The sequence below is a fragment of the Episyrphus balteatus genome, chromosome 1 (genome assembly GCF_945859705.1).
Source record: "Episyrphus balteatus chromosome 1, idEpiBalt1.1, whole genome shotgun sequence".
NCBI classification, from domain to species: domain Eukaryota; kingdom Metazoa; phylum Arthropoda; class Insecta; order Diptera; family Syrphidae; genus Episyrphus; species Episyrphus balteatus.
Window position 1 is genome coordinate 20,192,218 of NC_079134.1, and position 15,812 is coordinate 20,208,029.

Genomic DNA, 15,812 nt, shown 5'->3' on the forward strand with positions numbered 1-15,812 from the left:
AATCTTATTCATCATCATATCGCATCAACTCCGTCATAAAAGTGAAAGTCTCCTGTTTGTCAAAAGTTCGCTGACATTCTCCATGTATTCTGCATGTATTTCGAAAATCATCTCCAATACTAGATAGATTCACACATAGTCACCTTAATCTTTTGTTGGTTTATTGTTTTCCTAAGTATTGCAAAAGTTTAAATTTTGGAAAACTATCAAATTGGTCCACATGGTGTATACGTACTTTTTTTTATAATTTTTTTAGTCGATTCGTAACAAGCTGCCAAAATCAAGTCATGTTATCAAAGACATAAAAGAGGTTGTCTGTAAAGCCGGTTTACGGACGATGATTTTACGTGATAACTATTTTTTAAATTTTTACAATGCGCAAAAATTATAAAAATAATTTACTGAAAACAATCATTTTTATCAAAAAAAAAGCAAAAAAAAACATGAGTTTTTATCTGCTCACGTCATTAATTTCATCTTTTTCCCTAACAACTTATAACAAATTGTATACCATCTATTGTCTTAGCTCAAAATATATATATATCGATCAGGTCTATGAGACATCTACAAAAAGAGCTAGAATTTTTTGAACTCGATCAAATTTCATTAAAAAAGCAAAAAAAAAACATTTTTTTTTTATTTTTATGTTCTCAGGCTATGGATTCAATTTGTTTGTTTGACAACCTATAAAAAATATATATCATGTGAAAGCTTATTTCACCTTTCATATGACGTATCAATCTCATTTCAAAGATGCCTACAAGAGAAGTTAGAATTTTTTAAAATCAATCATGTCGAATTTCCAGACTGAGATTACGGTACTTCCCACACTGGTGGCTGTTCATGATCAACAGATCTCCACTGGTGTTTTGAGGTTTTTCACAAGTTTCTTGATTTAACATTGTGTAGCTTGTAGTTAGTCTACCGTTATGTGTAATATACCAAATGAAAGGTAATTGTATCAGGATGCTCATTAAAGTTTAATAAAATTTCTATCAGCTCTTGGTCAAAAGTTATAACCTGTTGAATTCTAAAATTTTTTTTTACTTATATCTCAAAATTGTGTTTACGAAAATGATTGAAACTTCGCACACATATAGTCGTAGTCATAGTCTATCATTACTCCATATACTTTATTCCTGTATCTATTAAAGAAAAAAAGATAAAAATAAAAAACGATGAAAATCGGTTAAAAACGGTAAAAAAACCTGTTTTTTAAAAACTTTTTTGTTCTGTTATTCAGTCAAAACTCACTAAACGATTCCAATTTTTTGCACATGTATGCATAAAGCCAAAACCTACATGTCCTATAAGTTTTGAATGCTCAAAAAAAAAAGCTAAAAATCAAAAATTACCAAAAAATACCCCTAAAAACAAGGTGTTTTTCAAAAATGCATATTTCGAAACGCAGAGTGTTCGAAAAAAATCCGTATCAGCAGTTTAATTTGTTTTCCCTCATCTTTCACCTGGCATCTTTAGAATTTCGTTTACCCAAAATCATCATTTTGTCATAGCCCCAACACGTATACAACGTTCAAACAAAACGTTATAGCTTAGTTTCAACATTTTTTAGAGCTTTTTCTTAAATGCAGTTATTCTTAAATTATTAATCTCATATCTATAGCAAAAAAATTCAATTGTCTGCAACTTCGCGTTTAGATTTTAGCCCAAATTTCATCTTTCGGTTTTACCCTTGTTTACCCTATTAAATGATGGAATTTTTAAAAATCCTTCAATTGGATTAAGCTTTAGGTTATTATCTTTCAAATAAGCTATACCTAGAAGATTTTTGTATCTCTAATAGTTTATTTTTTAATTTTGAATTGAAATTTTTTGCCGCACTGCGAAAGTGCGAGAGTGTAACGTTAGAAAATGGCGTCACTTTTTTGTGGTGGCTGCCATGGTTCATCGATTTATAAGACGTTATCACATCAAAAAATATGAGCAAGCTGGAGATCTTTAAAAAAAAATTTTTTGGTAATCTGCATTGATATCAGAGTTGTAAAAATATCAATTGAAAAAAAGCATTTGAAATTAAAAAAAAATATTTATTGGAATTAAAATTTTTTTTTTTAATATTCATCGAATTTCTTACAATTTTGATTATTTGCCCTTACTTACATTAGGTTCAATATTATAATTGAAAAAGATAATGTATGGTCGAATTGTAAAAAAATTGTAAGAAATTCGTCAATTGAATTGAATTTCTTTTTCAATGCACAAAATTTATTATTCGAAATACATTTTTTTTATCCAAAATACTTTTATTTACAATAAAAGACTCACTTTTAATGAAAATATATTTCAGTTGCAACAAATCTTTATTTTTAATGCAATTATTTTTTATTTGCAATATTATTTTTTAATGCAAATTTTTTTATTTGCAGTAAATATTTTTTTTTTAATTTCAAATGCGTTTTTTTTTTTAATTGATATTTTTACAGCCCTGATACTGATCTATTGAACGTAACAAGAGAGCTGTCTACTTCTTTCACAGGATGTTGCTTCGAGCTTCTTACACCTGTACCTGATCATAGTCTGGTAAAATACCTAACTACATTTTTCATAATATTTAGATCAATACTAAAAACATCCTTAAGAAAAATGATGCAGTTTTAAAATGCCAATAAACTGATCATTTCCATCCCAACTTACAAAGAATTTTGAAACCTAAGACGCAAAGTGCGTAAAAATCTTCCTTCCATCATAAATCAAAAAAAACCTTCCCGTTATTTCATTTTTGTCAAATTTAAACAAATTACCCTCGTCCTTGTGTCAACGCTATGCACACAATTAACATTCTTGAAATAAATAAACACAGTTTTTTTTTACGGACGTGAAATTATTCAATTTAAGGGATGACACTGGCATAAACACATTTTTTAACTTCTTCCTTTAATTTTTTTTTTTTTTTACTATATTTCAACAACCCAATTCTCAATTGATAAACAGGAGAAGTTACCAAAAACCAACAACAAAAACAAGAGAAAAAATCATCATGAAAAATATTGTATGACATATAACATGTTACGTTACACCATTCAACAAAGTGCACAAAGCCAACTATATTGCTTGCCTGCGTATTGCGTATCCCTTTTTTTTTAAATAACTGTCACATGCATGTAAATGCATATTGTATAATACCTTCTGTCAGTTAGCCGTCATAACAGCCGTAACAAATATATGTAAAAAATATACAACGGAAGATCTGCGGCACCCTTCTAGGGTTAACGCGTTGAAAGGGCATATTTTTGAACGTGTCTTTTTAGAAACAAACAAAAAAAAAATAATAAAAACGAACGGAAAAACAAACCCTTCTTTACAATAAAATTATAATTTGTCACCCCCAAAAAAACGAAAGAAATGTGCGTAGTGTTGAAATGTTTTTTTATTTTACCACCACCGACCGCCATCGGTTATCCTTAAACGATGACATTTTTGATGACTGCAACTCATACCAAGCTAATTGCTTCCGTTCGGTGAGAGCAGTGTGTCTGTCTGTCGGATGGCGTAAGTCATCATGTCAGAGAGGGGTATGATCATTTGTCATTTTTACTTTAGCGTGTCATTTTTAATTTTTTTTTTTTTTTGACTGATAAAAGACAGGTTCATATCGACTTCGATCTTCGAGATATTCATCAAACATAGTAGATACCCACAAATTGTTTATATGGAAAAAGTGGGTTATTTAATTCTAGTACTGTTGAAGCGAAAAGGTGGTTTTGGTTTCGATCAGATTTAACGAAATTTTAGTAGGTAGTTGAAGTTCTCAAAGTGCCAATTTGTTTTATTTTATTTATTTAATGTCTATTACTTTTAATTATAAAAAAAAACCTGTTTAGTTCATGACTTTTACCGCCAGAGGGCACGACATTATAGAACGTTACATAGCATGTAACCAGTTTTTAACGATACCTCATTTTTCAAGTTATGATCAGTAGTTTAGAAGTTATGAAGGAAAATACATACCATAATTCGTTTTTTTAAGTGATAATAGAAATTAATTCAGCCATCCTTGCATCCATGCTATTTTAAACCAATTTTGTGAAATTTACACATGCCGTGCCGTTAAGGCACGACATAGGCTTAACGAAAGTTTAACGAACAACCCATTAGGCGTATTATAGCCAGCCTTATAGGATTGTATGTTTTCGCTTATTCGCACACGCCATTTTGACATGAGTCCTATAAGCTCATGTCTCTTATAGTAAGAGGCAAGCGGATTTGTAGGTGGTTAGTGGTAAGAGTAAATGGTAAGAGGGGTAAATGACAAGTGGTAAGTGGTAAGAGGCAAATGGTAAGTAGTAAGTGATACCTTATTGCTAAGTGATAAAAGTAGTGGTAAGTGTTTTTTTAATAATTTTTTGGACATAAAAACTTTCGTTGTATTTTGTTGACAAAATACAACAAAAAAAGGTCACCTAATTCCACGATATAACATAAAAGTTTTCTAGCATTTTCGGAAAAAAATTTGGTATGCCATTTTTAAGAGAATATTAATCAGTATTAAAAAAAGAGATTTCAAAAAAATCATAGCCCGTTTTCAAAATATTAATTTTTCAAAATGCCATTTACGAGAGATTCAGAAATTAAAAAACAGTTTTTTGACAGATACCTTATTAGAGTTCAAAAAATGTTTATTTTATTTAAGAAAAAAAAGATCTTATTTACTGCAGTAGGAACTTACAAAAAAGACATCTAGATCTTAAAAAAAACAGAGGTTGTCTGTAAAGCCGTAAAAAAAAATTTATACCATATGAAAGCTTATTGTTTCACCTTTCAAATGACGTATCAATCTCATTTCAAAGATGCCTACAAGAGAAGTTAGAATTTTTTAAAGTCAACCATGTGGAATTTCCAGACTGAGATTACGGTACTTCCCACACTGGTGGCTGTTAATGGCGCAACAGATCTCCACTGGTGGTATGATGTTTTTCGCAAGTTTCTTGATTTAACATTGTGTGGCTTGTAATTAGTCTAGCGTTATGTGTGATATACCAAATGAAAGGTAATTGTATCAGGATGCTCATAAATGTTTAATCAAATTTTTATCTGCTCTTGGTAAAAAGTTATAACCTGTTGAATTCTAAAATTTTATTTTACCGTTATCTCAAAATTGTGTTTAAGAAAATGATTGAAATTTCGTACACATATAGTCGTAGTCATAGTCTATCATTACTCCATATATAATATTCCTCTATCTATTAAAGAAAAAAAAAGGTAAAAATATAAAACGATGAAAATCGGTTAAAAACGGGCAAAAAACCTGTTTTTTTAAAACTTATTTTTCTCCGTATTCAGTCAAAACTCTTTTAACGATTCCAATTTTTTGCACATGTCCCATATAACTTGAGATTTTTTGAACGCTCCAAAAAAAAGCTAATAATCAAAAACTACCCAAAAATACCCCTAAAAGAGTAGGTATTTTTCAAAAATTCATATTTCGAAACGCAGAGTGTTGGAAAAAAATCCGTATAAGATGCCTAATTTTTTTTCCTTCATCTTTCACCTGGCACCTTTAGAATTGTCAAAAAAAAATTTCCCCTTCCCATAATCAACATTTTGTCATACCCACAATACCTGATCAACGCTCAAACAAAACGTTATAGCGGAGTTTCAGAATTTTTTAGAAATTTTTTCTTAGATGCAGTTATCCTTAAATCAGTCTCTTCTATCTATAACAAAAAGAATCAACTCTCTACGACCACGCGTTTAGATTTTAGCCCAAATTTCATCTTTCCGTTTTACCCCTGTTTACCCTATTTAATGACGGAATTTTTAAAAATCCTTTATTTGGATTAGGCTTTAGATTATTATCTTTCAAAAAAGCTCTGGGAGATTTTTGTATCTATGATAGTTTATTTTTAATTTTGAATTTAAATTTTTTGCCGCACTGCGAAAGTGGGAGAGAATGGCGTCACTTTTTTGTGGTGGCTGCAATGGTTCATCGATTTATAAGACGTTATCACGTCAAAACAAGCTTTCACCTTTTTACTATACATTTTTGTATGATCAAATTCGTCAATTACACTCCCATAAATTACAAACTATGTTTAAAGTGGCAATGGACGGTACTATTTTCTTATTCACATATGATTGTCAAAACGGTATTAAAATCATCGAGAATCTGGTTTTTTTTGGCTTCTTTTTAGACAAAATTATGGTCAAATTACGTTACCTTTAAGATTCTCTTTAACGACAACTGTCAACTGATGAGATCAAATACTCAAATTGACACCAATCTTTCCATGAAAATAAGCTGAAATCTTTAAGAACTGTCCAACTTCAAATAAAAGAAAGTGTTTTTTTTTTTCAATTCCATTTAATTGTTTTATTTTCTTTGTTGTTTTTTTTTTATATACAGGGTGTCCCACAGTCACCGCCCCAAACGAAAACCATGGCTTCCTGAGGTCATTTTAAGTCGAAAAACTTAAGAGGTAATTTTCTCGTTTTCGTCCCGTTTTCGAGTTACCACGGTTTTTATGATTTTTGTTCTCTTTTCCCTTATCTGGCTTTATCTTTGCCAAACTACGTTTGATTTGAAAATTTTTTTTTTCAACCAATCAAGAATTTATTACAGTTTTAGTTTGTCTCAAATCTTTTTTTTCTGCGGACAACCGTTTCTCCACAATTTTGCATCAAACACAACTTTCTTCGTTTTTTAAGTTGTTTTTTACACTTTCATATCATTTAAGTCAAAAAAACACGTTAATGAGTATTAATTTTTTGTGCTTTTTATTAAAGCCCAGTTTATTTTCATAAAAAAAAATAAGTTTTATTTCATAAAAAAGGCTACTGAAATTAATTTAAAAAAAATAAACAAACTGAGTGAATTAAAAAAAAATAATTTTTAAATAAAAAATTAATTTAAATGAATTAAAACTTTTTCTGAGCTTTATCTATTTGTTCTTTTCTCAACCACAATAGCTCAGAAAAAGTTTTTAATTCATTTAAATAAATTTTGTATTTAAAAATTATTTTTTTTTTTAATTCACTCAGTCTGTTTATTTTTTTTAAATTAATTTCAGTAGCCTTTTTTATGAAATAAAACTTATTTTTTTTTATGAAAATAAACTGGGCTTTAATAAAAAGCACAAAAAATTAATACTCATTAACGTGTTTTTTGACTTAAATGATATGAAAGTGTAAAAAACAACTTAAAAAACGAAGAAAGTTGTGTTTGATGCAAAATTGTGGAGAAACGGTTGTCCGCAGAAAAAAAAGATTTGAGACAAACTAAAACTGTAATAAATTCTTGATTGGTTGTAAAAAAAAATTTTCAAATCAAAAATAGTTTGGCAAAGATAAAGCCAGATAAGGGAAAAGAGAACAAAAATCATAAAAACCGTGGTAACTCGAAAACGGGACGAAAACGAGAAAATTACCTCTTAAGTTTTTCGACTTAAAATGACCTCAGGAAGCCATGGTTTTCGTTTGGGGCGGTGACTGTGGGACACCCTGTATATTTTTTGGTTTGTAATAACTTATTACATTGTTTTTGTTTTTTTATTGTATATTAATTATTTTACTTACTATTTCTAGTGTTTCAGTGTTTTTTTTTTTTTGTTTTTTTTTTTATTTTTTATTGACAAATATTTTTAAACATATCCATACACTAACATCTATATTTTATATAATTTTCTTATATGACTAATTTTTAATTTTTAAATAATATTTAGTAATAAATATTTACAAATGATGCATTATGAACAAAAAAGGAAACAAAAAAAAAAATATTTTAAATAAAAAGTCCAACATCACAAAATATGTTTTATTTAATAATTTTTCTTAATTTAAAATATATACTATATTTAACCTTATGTTTATTATAAAATGTTTTATATTTGATTGATAATTATTTATATTTTTGTTTTTATTTTTATTTTTCTTAAAAATTAAATTATTTATTTTCTTATATTGATTTACTTTTATAGTTTTTTATTTTTGTCTTAATAAAGTGCAAATTTTTTATTCAATTTGTAGACTTTTCATATTTTTAAAATTAGAACTTTTTGCCATAAAATAAATAATTTAATTTGATTTTAGTTATTTATTTACATTAAAAATATTTTTTATCTAACATTTATAATATGTATAATGGATAGTATCACAAAATGTTTGTTTATATATTAATTTTTTTTTTTTTTTAATTTTTCTTATTAGTTTTATTTTAGTTTATCTCTCGTTTCATTTTTCGTGGTTAAATTATTTATATTACATCGACCGGATATTTTTTTTTCATATTTATATCTACAAAAGCAATGACGAAGAATTTATATTTAGAGGGAGACAATGAAAATATTTGTATTTATTGTTTTTTTTTACATTTTTACAATTTATGTTTTCCGCCGAAATTATTTTATAAAATTTATTTAAAATTTTTATTGCACTTTTATTTGATACAAAATAATATTACAACGGCGGCGTCAACGACACGACAGTGGCGGCGATGAATTTTTGATAAATTCGATTTTTGATTTTTATTTTTTTTTTTCTGCAAGGAATTTACTTTGTATGATTTTATTAGTCTGAGATTTTTTTTCTATTGTTAAATGAAACGAAATCAGTCTCTTGTCTGGCGTTCTAATATTTTTTTGTTTTTTTTTTTTTTTATTTTTGTTTGAAATCACACATTGCATGCATCTTTGGATACGTTTCATTTAATAGTTTTTTTTTTTTTTTTGTTAAAATTTTAATTTGTCTATTTTCTTTAAGATTCCCATTTGAATGAATATTTTATAGAAACAAAAGAAAAACAAATAAAATAATTCACTCATAAACAAGATTATCGAGAACAATAAATATACATTTTTTTTTTCTTTTAATTTTTATTTTCGTCTTTGTTTGTATTCGCAGGGCAAAATATTTCAGAATTTCAGAGAGATAGATGAAAAATAAAAATTATTATTATATTATTTTGCCAGCTTTTATGTTAATTTTAATATTTTAGTTTACGAGTAGGATTGTTCTTGTATGAAACCAGTAATAATGAGATTTATATTGTTTGTTTATGAGGAATTAATTGTTTTTTTTTTTTTTGAAACGATATAGTTCATAGAATCATAATTTTTGGAGATGGCATTTTATTTTTAAAAATATAGAAGATAATATTTAATTACCAGATTTAGTTTCTTCTTCTGTCTTTCAGATTTTTTTTTTTTTGTTTCAAGATGACTTTTGTTTTTAATATATTTTTAGTAAAGGAATTTCATGAGATCATTTTATAGGGCGACAGTTTAACTTTTTGATAAAATCACTTTCGGGAAAGGAGCAAAATTAAAAGGATTCCTTTTGATAAGCTCAGGATGGACTATGTTGGATATCAAAAGATTTTGATTGTATTTACTCGTATTCTTCTTTCCAGCCGCCTAACTGTAAATAAAGAAATAAAATAATTTGAGAGTTAGATATGATTGCAAACACTTTTTTTATAGTTAAAAAAAAAACAATTAAAAAATAAATTTTTTTAAGTATATAACAATTTAAAACTTAACGACATTGAAACTTACATACTTGACAGCTCTGTTTCTAAAAGTCTCTTGCTCCATGTCCCGAATTTTATGCGTGAGCATGTGTTGTTTAAGATTGCCCTGAAAAAAAAATAAAGGAATGGTTAAAATTTGCGTATTTTTAATTTTCTTTTTGTTTTTAATTTGTTTATATTTTATATTTTTATAATCTTATATATTTTTTTAATATTTTTATATTTTTATATTTTTATATTTTTATATTTTTATATTTTTATATTTTTATATTTTTATATTTTTATATTTTTATATTTTTATATTTTTATATTTTTTATATTTTTTATATTTTTATATTTTCATATTGTTATATTTTTATATTTTTATATTTTTATATTTTTATATTTTTATATTTTTATATTTTTATATTTTTTATATTTTTTATATTTTTATATTTTCATATTGTTATATTTTTATATTTTTATGTTTTTATATTTTTATATTTTTATATATTTTTATTTTTATATTTTTATATTTTTATATTTTTATATTTTTATATTTTTATATTTTTATATTTTTATATTTTTATATTTTTATATTTTTATATTTTTATATTTTTATATTTTTATATTTTTATATTTTTATATTTTTATACTTTTATATTTTTATATTTTTATATTTTTATATTTTTATATTTTTATATTTTTATATTTTTATATTTTTATATTTTTATATTTTTATATTTTTATATTTTTATATTTTTATATTTTTATATTTTTATATTTTTATAGTTTTATATTTTTATATTTTTATAATTTTATATTTTTATATTTTTATATTTTTATATTTTTATATTTTTATATTTTTATATTTTTTATATTTTTTATATTTTTATTTTTTTATATTTTTAAAATTAATTTAATTTTTTTTTTATTTTTACTTATTTTTATTTTTACTTATTTTTATTTTTACTTATTTTTATTTTTACTTATTTTTATTTTTTTTTATTATATAAAAATATTAATTTTTTTTAACTCACCTTAGTTGTGAAACCTCGATCACAGATCGAGCATTTGAATGGTCGCTCTTTGGTATGACTCCTATAGTGGATTTCTAAAGCCGAATGGCATGGGAATGTTTTGAAGCAGATACCGCAAGTTGTGCTCCCTCTGACGCCTTTAAAGAAAAAAATAAAAATAAATCAAATTATTCAAAATAAATTAAATTTTTCATCATTTACACAAAAATAAATAAATTAATTTAAATTTTATTTATTTTTTATGTTTAATTTTTTTTTTTAATTATGTATTTTTTTTTTTAATAAAAAAAAGTTGGAAACTCACAACTCACCCGAAAGTGCTAGTGGATTAAATGGTGCCGCTGGCATCACCGACTGAGCTATAGAGTTCATGGCGGTGCACATATTCTGTGTTGTTGCTGGCGGGAAGAGCGGAATGTTGGGGAACATTCCGAATGGCGGACGTGCAGATATCATGGCCGGATTTGGTTGAGGTGGTGGTGGAGGTTGCAAGGCATGATGTTGCTGTTGCGATTGTTGCTGGGATTGTTGTTGAGCTTCTTGTTGCTGCCGTTGTTGATGCAGATGTTGCTGATGCTGTTGTTGCTGGTGATGATGATGTAGTTGTTGGTGAAGATGTTGCTGGTGGTGTAGGAACATGTTTGGATGGCTTGGAGCAATCGGGCTATGTTGTTGTTGCGGTGGTGGAGGCTGTGGTGGTTGTGGTTGTTGTTGAGGTGGTTGAGGATTAGATTGAGGGGGCGTTGGAGGTGTTGGTATTTTTGCAGGTGCTGGAGCAGGTGGTTGTTGCTGACTCAGTTGAGACCTCGGGGTGAGATCTAACGCACCGGAACTATCTTCGGGAGATGCCGGTGGTTTGTTGGTAGGAGTATTTTCTACGGGACTTGTTGGCGCCGAACTAGTATTTGCCTCGATTTTAAGTTTTTGCTCAAACAACATACCCTTCATTTCATCTCCAGACTTTGGCCGGTCGATAGATTCATCATGAATCGACGACATATGTTCCGAGGAAACATCATCTTCATAGTCATCACTACAATCCATGTTGTCATCCATATCACCTTGAGACGACTCAGATCCCATGGCTCCATTGTGAGGACCTCCAGGTCCCATTGCACCAAAATGAAAAGCGAACGGATTCAAGAACGCTCCCGGCATCATCGACGGTGGTGGATCACGAATTTCTGCCGCCTGAATTTGCTCGGGCGTCAGATCGGTGGGCTCACCAGTGTGCAGGCGAATGTGTTGCTGCAACACCAAGGCATTGGAGTATTTTTTGTGACACACAGGACACTGGTGGAAATTGCGCATTGGTGGACGAATTTTATGAACTGCCATGTGGGTTTTTAGATTTCCCTTGGTCGTGAAAGCCCGACCGCATATCCTGCACTTGAATGGTCGCTCACCGGTATGCGTCCGATAGTGCATCTGTAAGGCACTTTTACACGACAACACTCGGTCACACACCACACATTGATTGGGATCGGTGAGTTTTTTGTTCTTCATCATTTCTTTTAGTTTCAAAGTCTCCGAGGTATTGGAGACTTCAATGAAATTCTCCCATGAATTGTCATTGCTATGGGGCCTTGGGAGAAGTGCCATTTCATGCTTCATAGCCGCTCCGAAGAATGGTGATCGAGGGAAACTCGCTGGACTGCGGATTGGTGATCGACGGTCGGGCGAGGTTTTCGTAAAGTTCAATGGAAACCGATCGGCAAAGAAGTCATCTCGGTGAAATGACGGAGGTAGTTGTCCGGGAGTTGGGAGAAGTTCGATATTTTGCGGAGGAATTGGTCCCGGTGATGGTTGGGGATGTATCGCTGGTTGTTGGGGTTGCACCACTGGAGGCAAAGCTGATTTCGTTGGGGTTGGTGGAGTTGCGGGGGCAAGTGGTCTCACCGAGATGATCGGTGTTGGTGGTGACACTTGGGTTACTGGTGCCGGTGGAGGGGGTAGTGGTAGAGATGGAGGTGCTTCTGCCGGTGGTGGTGTTGACATTCTTTCACTATCCCGGGACAGTTCGTTCTCCTCTTGAACTGCCTCTTGTTTGATTTTTAAGCTCAATGGTTCTTCTTCAACAACTGGTGGTGGAGTCACACTTCTTGCATTGGCTCTCTCTTGTTCAGGCTCAGGTTCCTTCACCTGTTCCGGCGAATTCGGAGGCGATGGCTTGCGAAGGTCAGTTGGCAGTTCTTCATTTCGTTTTAAAGCCGCTGCCATGGCTGGTGGCAAATGCGGTAGAGATGGGAAAAACGGATTAGGATACGGTCCAAGTGTCTTCAGGATATCCAACGGTGGACGATAGAGACCGGGAAGTCCAGGATAACCTGCACTCGGTGGGAATGGTAGAGGCAATGACACGGGAGGCATTTGTTGTGGCATCTGCGGCTGATGTGTTGGCGAACTGTCCGGTGACATCTGCTCCAGCAAAGGTGGATGGAATTTGTCAAGGTGCTCGGGAATGGGTGTTGCATTCATAGGAATATGAGGGAATTTATGCGCATGTCGCTGGAAATGGACTTTGAGGTTACCCTTGGTGGTGAAGCGACTCCCACAAACATTGCACTTGAACGGTCGCTCTCCGGTGTGAGAGCGAATGTGTATTTGTAAAGCTGAATCCGAACCGAATACCTTGCCGCAGTACCGGCACCGGTGTTTGAAGAACGGTTCGTTGCGACTCTTGCCATCGGCTGTCTTGCCATCCTTGCCAAAGGCATATTCATCGGCAAGATTATTAGCTAAAATGCCTTGCGATGCAGAATCAAGTACTTCTTGAGCTCTTCGCTGAAGCATTTCTAGGGAATTAGGTTCGTCCAGTGATGGAAGATCATCATGATTTGTAATAATGCTCGAAGCCAAATCATTACCGAAAGGCAGCGGCATGTTTTCGTCCTGTTTCATGCTCGCCATCATTTGAAGCGAATTGTTTCTGCTGTATTCATCGTATTCTTCCCGTTTTCGTTTCAGTGATTCATTGTTGTTTGACTCACTGGTATTTGATGCTTGCATTTCTTCGTCTTGGCAACGCATATCATCGTCGAGTCTTTCACGTTTTACATTAATCTCACCTGGCTCCAATTCACGATCGTCATCCAGTTCTATATGTCTTTCAGGCTCTTCATCCAGCTCAATGTCTTCATTTTCATCTTCGCCCTCATTTTCACTCTTTCCACCTTGGTTCATGGCAAGCTGTGACTGCAGCTGTTGGATCAGTTGAATCTGAAACAGTTGCTGCTGCTGAAGATTGAAGAGCGTTTGTTGTAAGAAAGCCAGTTGTTTCATGGCTGCTTCATTGTCAGCGCCGGCATTGCCATTGGCAATTGTCTTTGCGGCGAATTGGGCAATCGCCATTTGCATATTTTGTATTGCCTCCAGTGTAACTGGACCTGGCGCTGGGAACTGTGGCATTTGCAGAGGTGAACTACTCGCTGGTGGCGTCGAGATGGGTTGGTTTTCTTCCTCTGTGCAGTCTTCATCATTCGGCTTATCACCTTCGGTTGGTGGAGTTGGGACTCTCTGTTCAGGTTCTATCGCCATTGCAGCAGTCTTTTCAGTTGTTTCCCGTTCCATCACTTGGATTTCTTCCCTCTCTTCAGTCTTCTCACTTTTAAGCTGCTGTTCTTTCAGAGTTTCTTCTCCCACCACCACCTCTGGCGATCGCCTATCCAAAGGCTGGTTATTAATTTCCAAATCAGGTGGCGTTGGCGATGGTAATTTAGTATTAATTCTTTCAATTTCTTGCAGATATGTATGTTGTTCGCCTTTCAAACCACCCATCATTTCAGCTTGCTGTTGATGATGATGGTGATGGGTAGGAGCAGGCGGCAAATGTGTATCATTGCCATCTAGCGGTGACATTAGGCTATTGTTGTTATTATTGTTATTATTATTGTGATTGATGTGATCTTCTAAACCACTATTACTATGATTACTTAAATGACTAAATGGATTCAGGTGATGATGCATATGATGTAGGTGATGATGATGATGATGATGATTATGATTATCTAACATTGTTCGTGTATCAGCTAAACTAAAGGCAACACTTGCACTTGCAGCTGGCGTAGCAGTTATTGTTGTATCAATTTCTTCATCAGCATTTGAAGCTGCGGGCGAATGTTGCGATTGCATTTGAATATCAGGACTATTTGACTTGCAACTGGGTGAACATGAGCCAATTTCTTCTTGGTCACTTGTTATATCTGCAAAGAAAAATTAAAAAAAAAAAATGTTTTATAAAAATGGCGCCCAACGCAGAATTTTTGTTTATAGAAGTGAATGGTTATTTCTAAAAGTATGTTTATCATGTGTCGCTGAACAGAATCTCTATCAAAAAACTTTTCTAATGTTTTTATTACATATATGTATGCTCAAACATCAAGGTTGTTACTTAATTAAATGGCGCCCAACGTGAAAATAAATAAATAGGTTTGAAAATGATTCATAGGGCGCAAGTTGTCAAAATGGTTCAGCATGATTTAAAAGAAAAACATTATTCACATTGTCAAATTTTTTTTTATACTCGTGAATAAAATTTCAAGAAAGTGGCGCCCAACGTGGGTCTCAAAAGCAAACCATAATTAATTTCTAAGAAGTTTATCTCATATTAGAATGTGTTTTGCTCATTTGTATCTCCATGTGTTCTGTAAACCGCGAACAATATTGTTTCAGCAAAATGGCGCCCAACGTGAGAACTGAAAACATTATGTTTTTTTACAGATTTTCTTAATCAAAACGGGTTGTGTCTGCTTTTTCATGTTTTTTTTGTTTAATTTTAATCGAAGAATTGTAACGAAAGCAACGAATAAAGCAAACCTACAATTTGTTTTGAATATTGTTTGCTTATTTATCAATGTAAGCAATTAACTAAATGGCGCCCAACGTTAAGACTGCTCATTTAAGACTATCTAATGATTTAATATGGAAAATAATGGTTAAAATCATTCAATAGAAGCATTATTCATATTATTTCGAGTGTTGATACATGTAAATAATATTCCACAGTAGTTTTAGAAAATGGCGCCCAACACGGACAGCAAAATATTTTTTTTCTAATAAGCGTATTCAAGTTAGTTATGTTCTTATCTTACAAGTATCAAAAAAATTGTGTAAGCTGCAAAATTCAACTATTTTTATAAAATGGCGCCCAACGTGAAAACTGAAAATTATGGTTTTCATACAGTTTCTCTATTTTTTTTCATCCATCGTATGCCCACTGTTAAAATTAAACAAAAATAACAAAATATTCATAGAAAAATTGTAAAAAATGGGGAAAAACTGCAACAAATTAAGAAAAATACATTCATTTC

The 15,812-nt window shown here is 31.0% G+C and overlaps 1 protein-coding gene across 3 annotated transcripts in view; it reads right to left on the minus strand.

The window, feature by feature from the left end:
- Positions 1-9,147: 9,147 nt before the first annotated feature.
- LOC129921416 (homeotic protein spalt-major) overlaps positions 9,148-15,812 on the minus strand; it is a 28,734-nt gene continuing 22,069 nt past the window's right edge. The window contains exons 2-5 of one of the 3 annotated variants that reach the window (XM_056003227.1): positions 10,815-14,705; positions 10,504-10,640; positions 9,514-9,590; positions 9,148-9,372 (exon numbers count right to left, since the gene is read on the minus strand). In XM_056003227.1, coding sequence (XP_055859202.1) covers positions 9,369-9,372; positions 9,514-9,590; positions 10,504-10,640; positions 10,815-14,705 — 4,109 coding nt within the window. In that variant the 3' untranslated portion in view covers positions 9,148-9,368. Of the gene's footprint in view, positions 9,373-9,509; positions 9,591-10,503; positions 10,641-10,807; positions 14,706-15,812 lie in introns of those variants that run through there. The other 2 variants (XM_056003226.1, XR_008773513.1) reach the window with 2 other exon arrangements.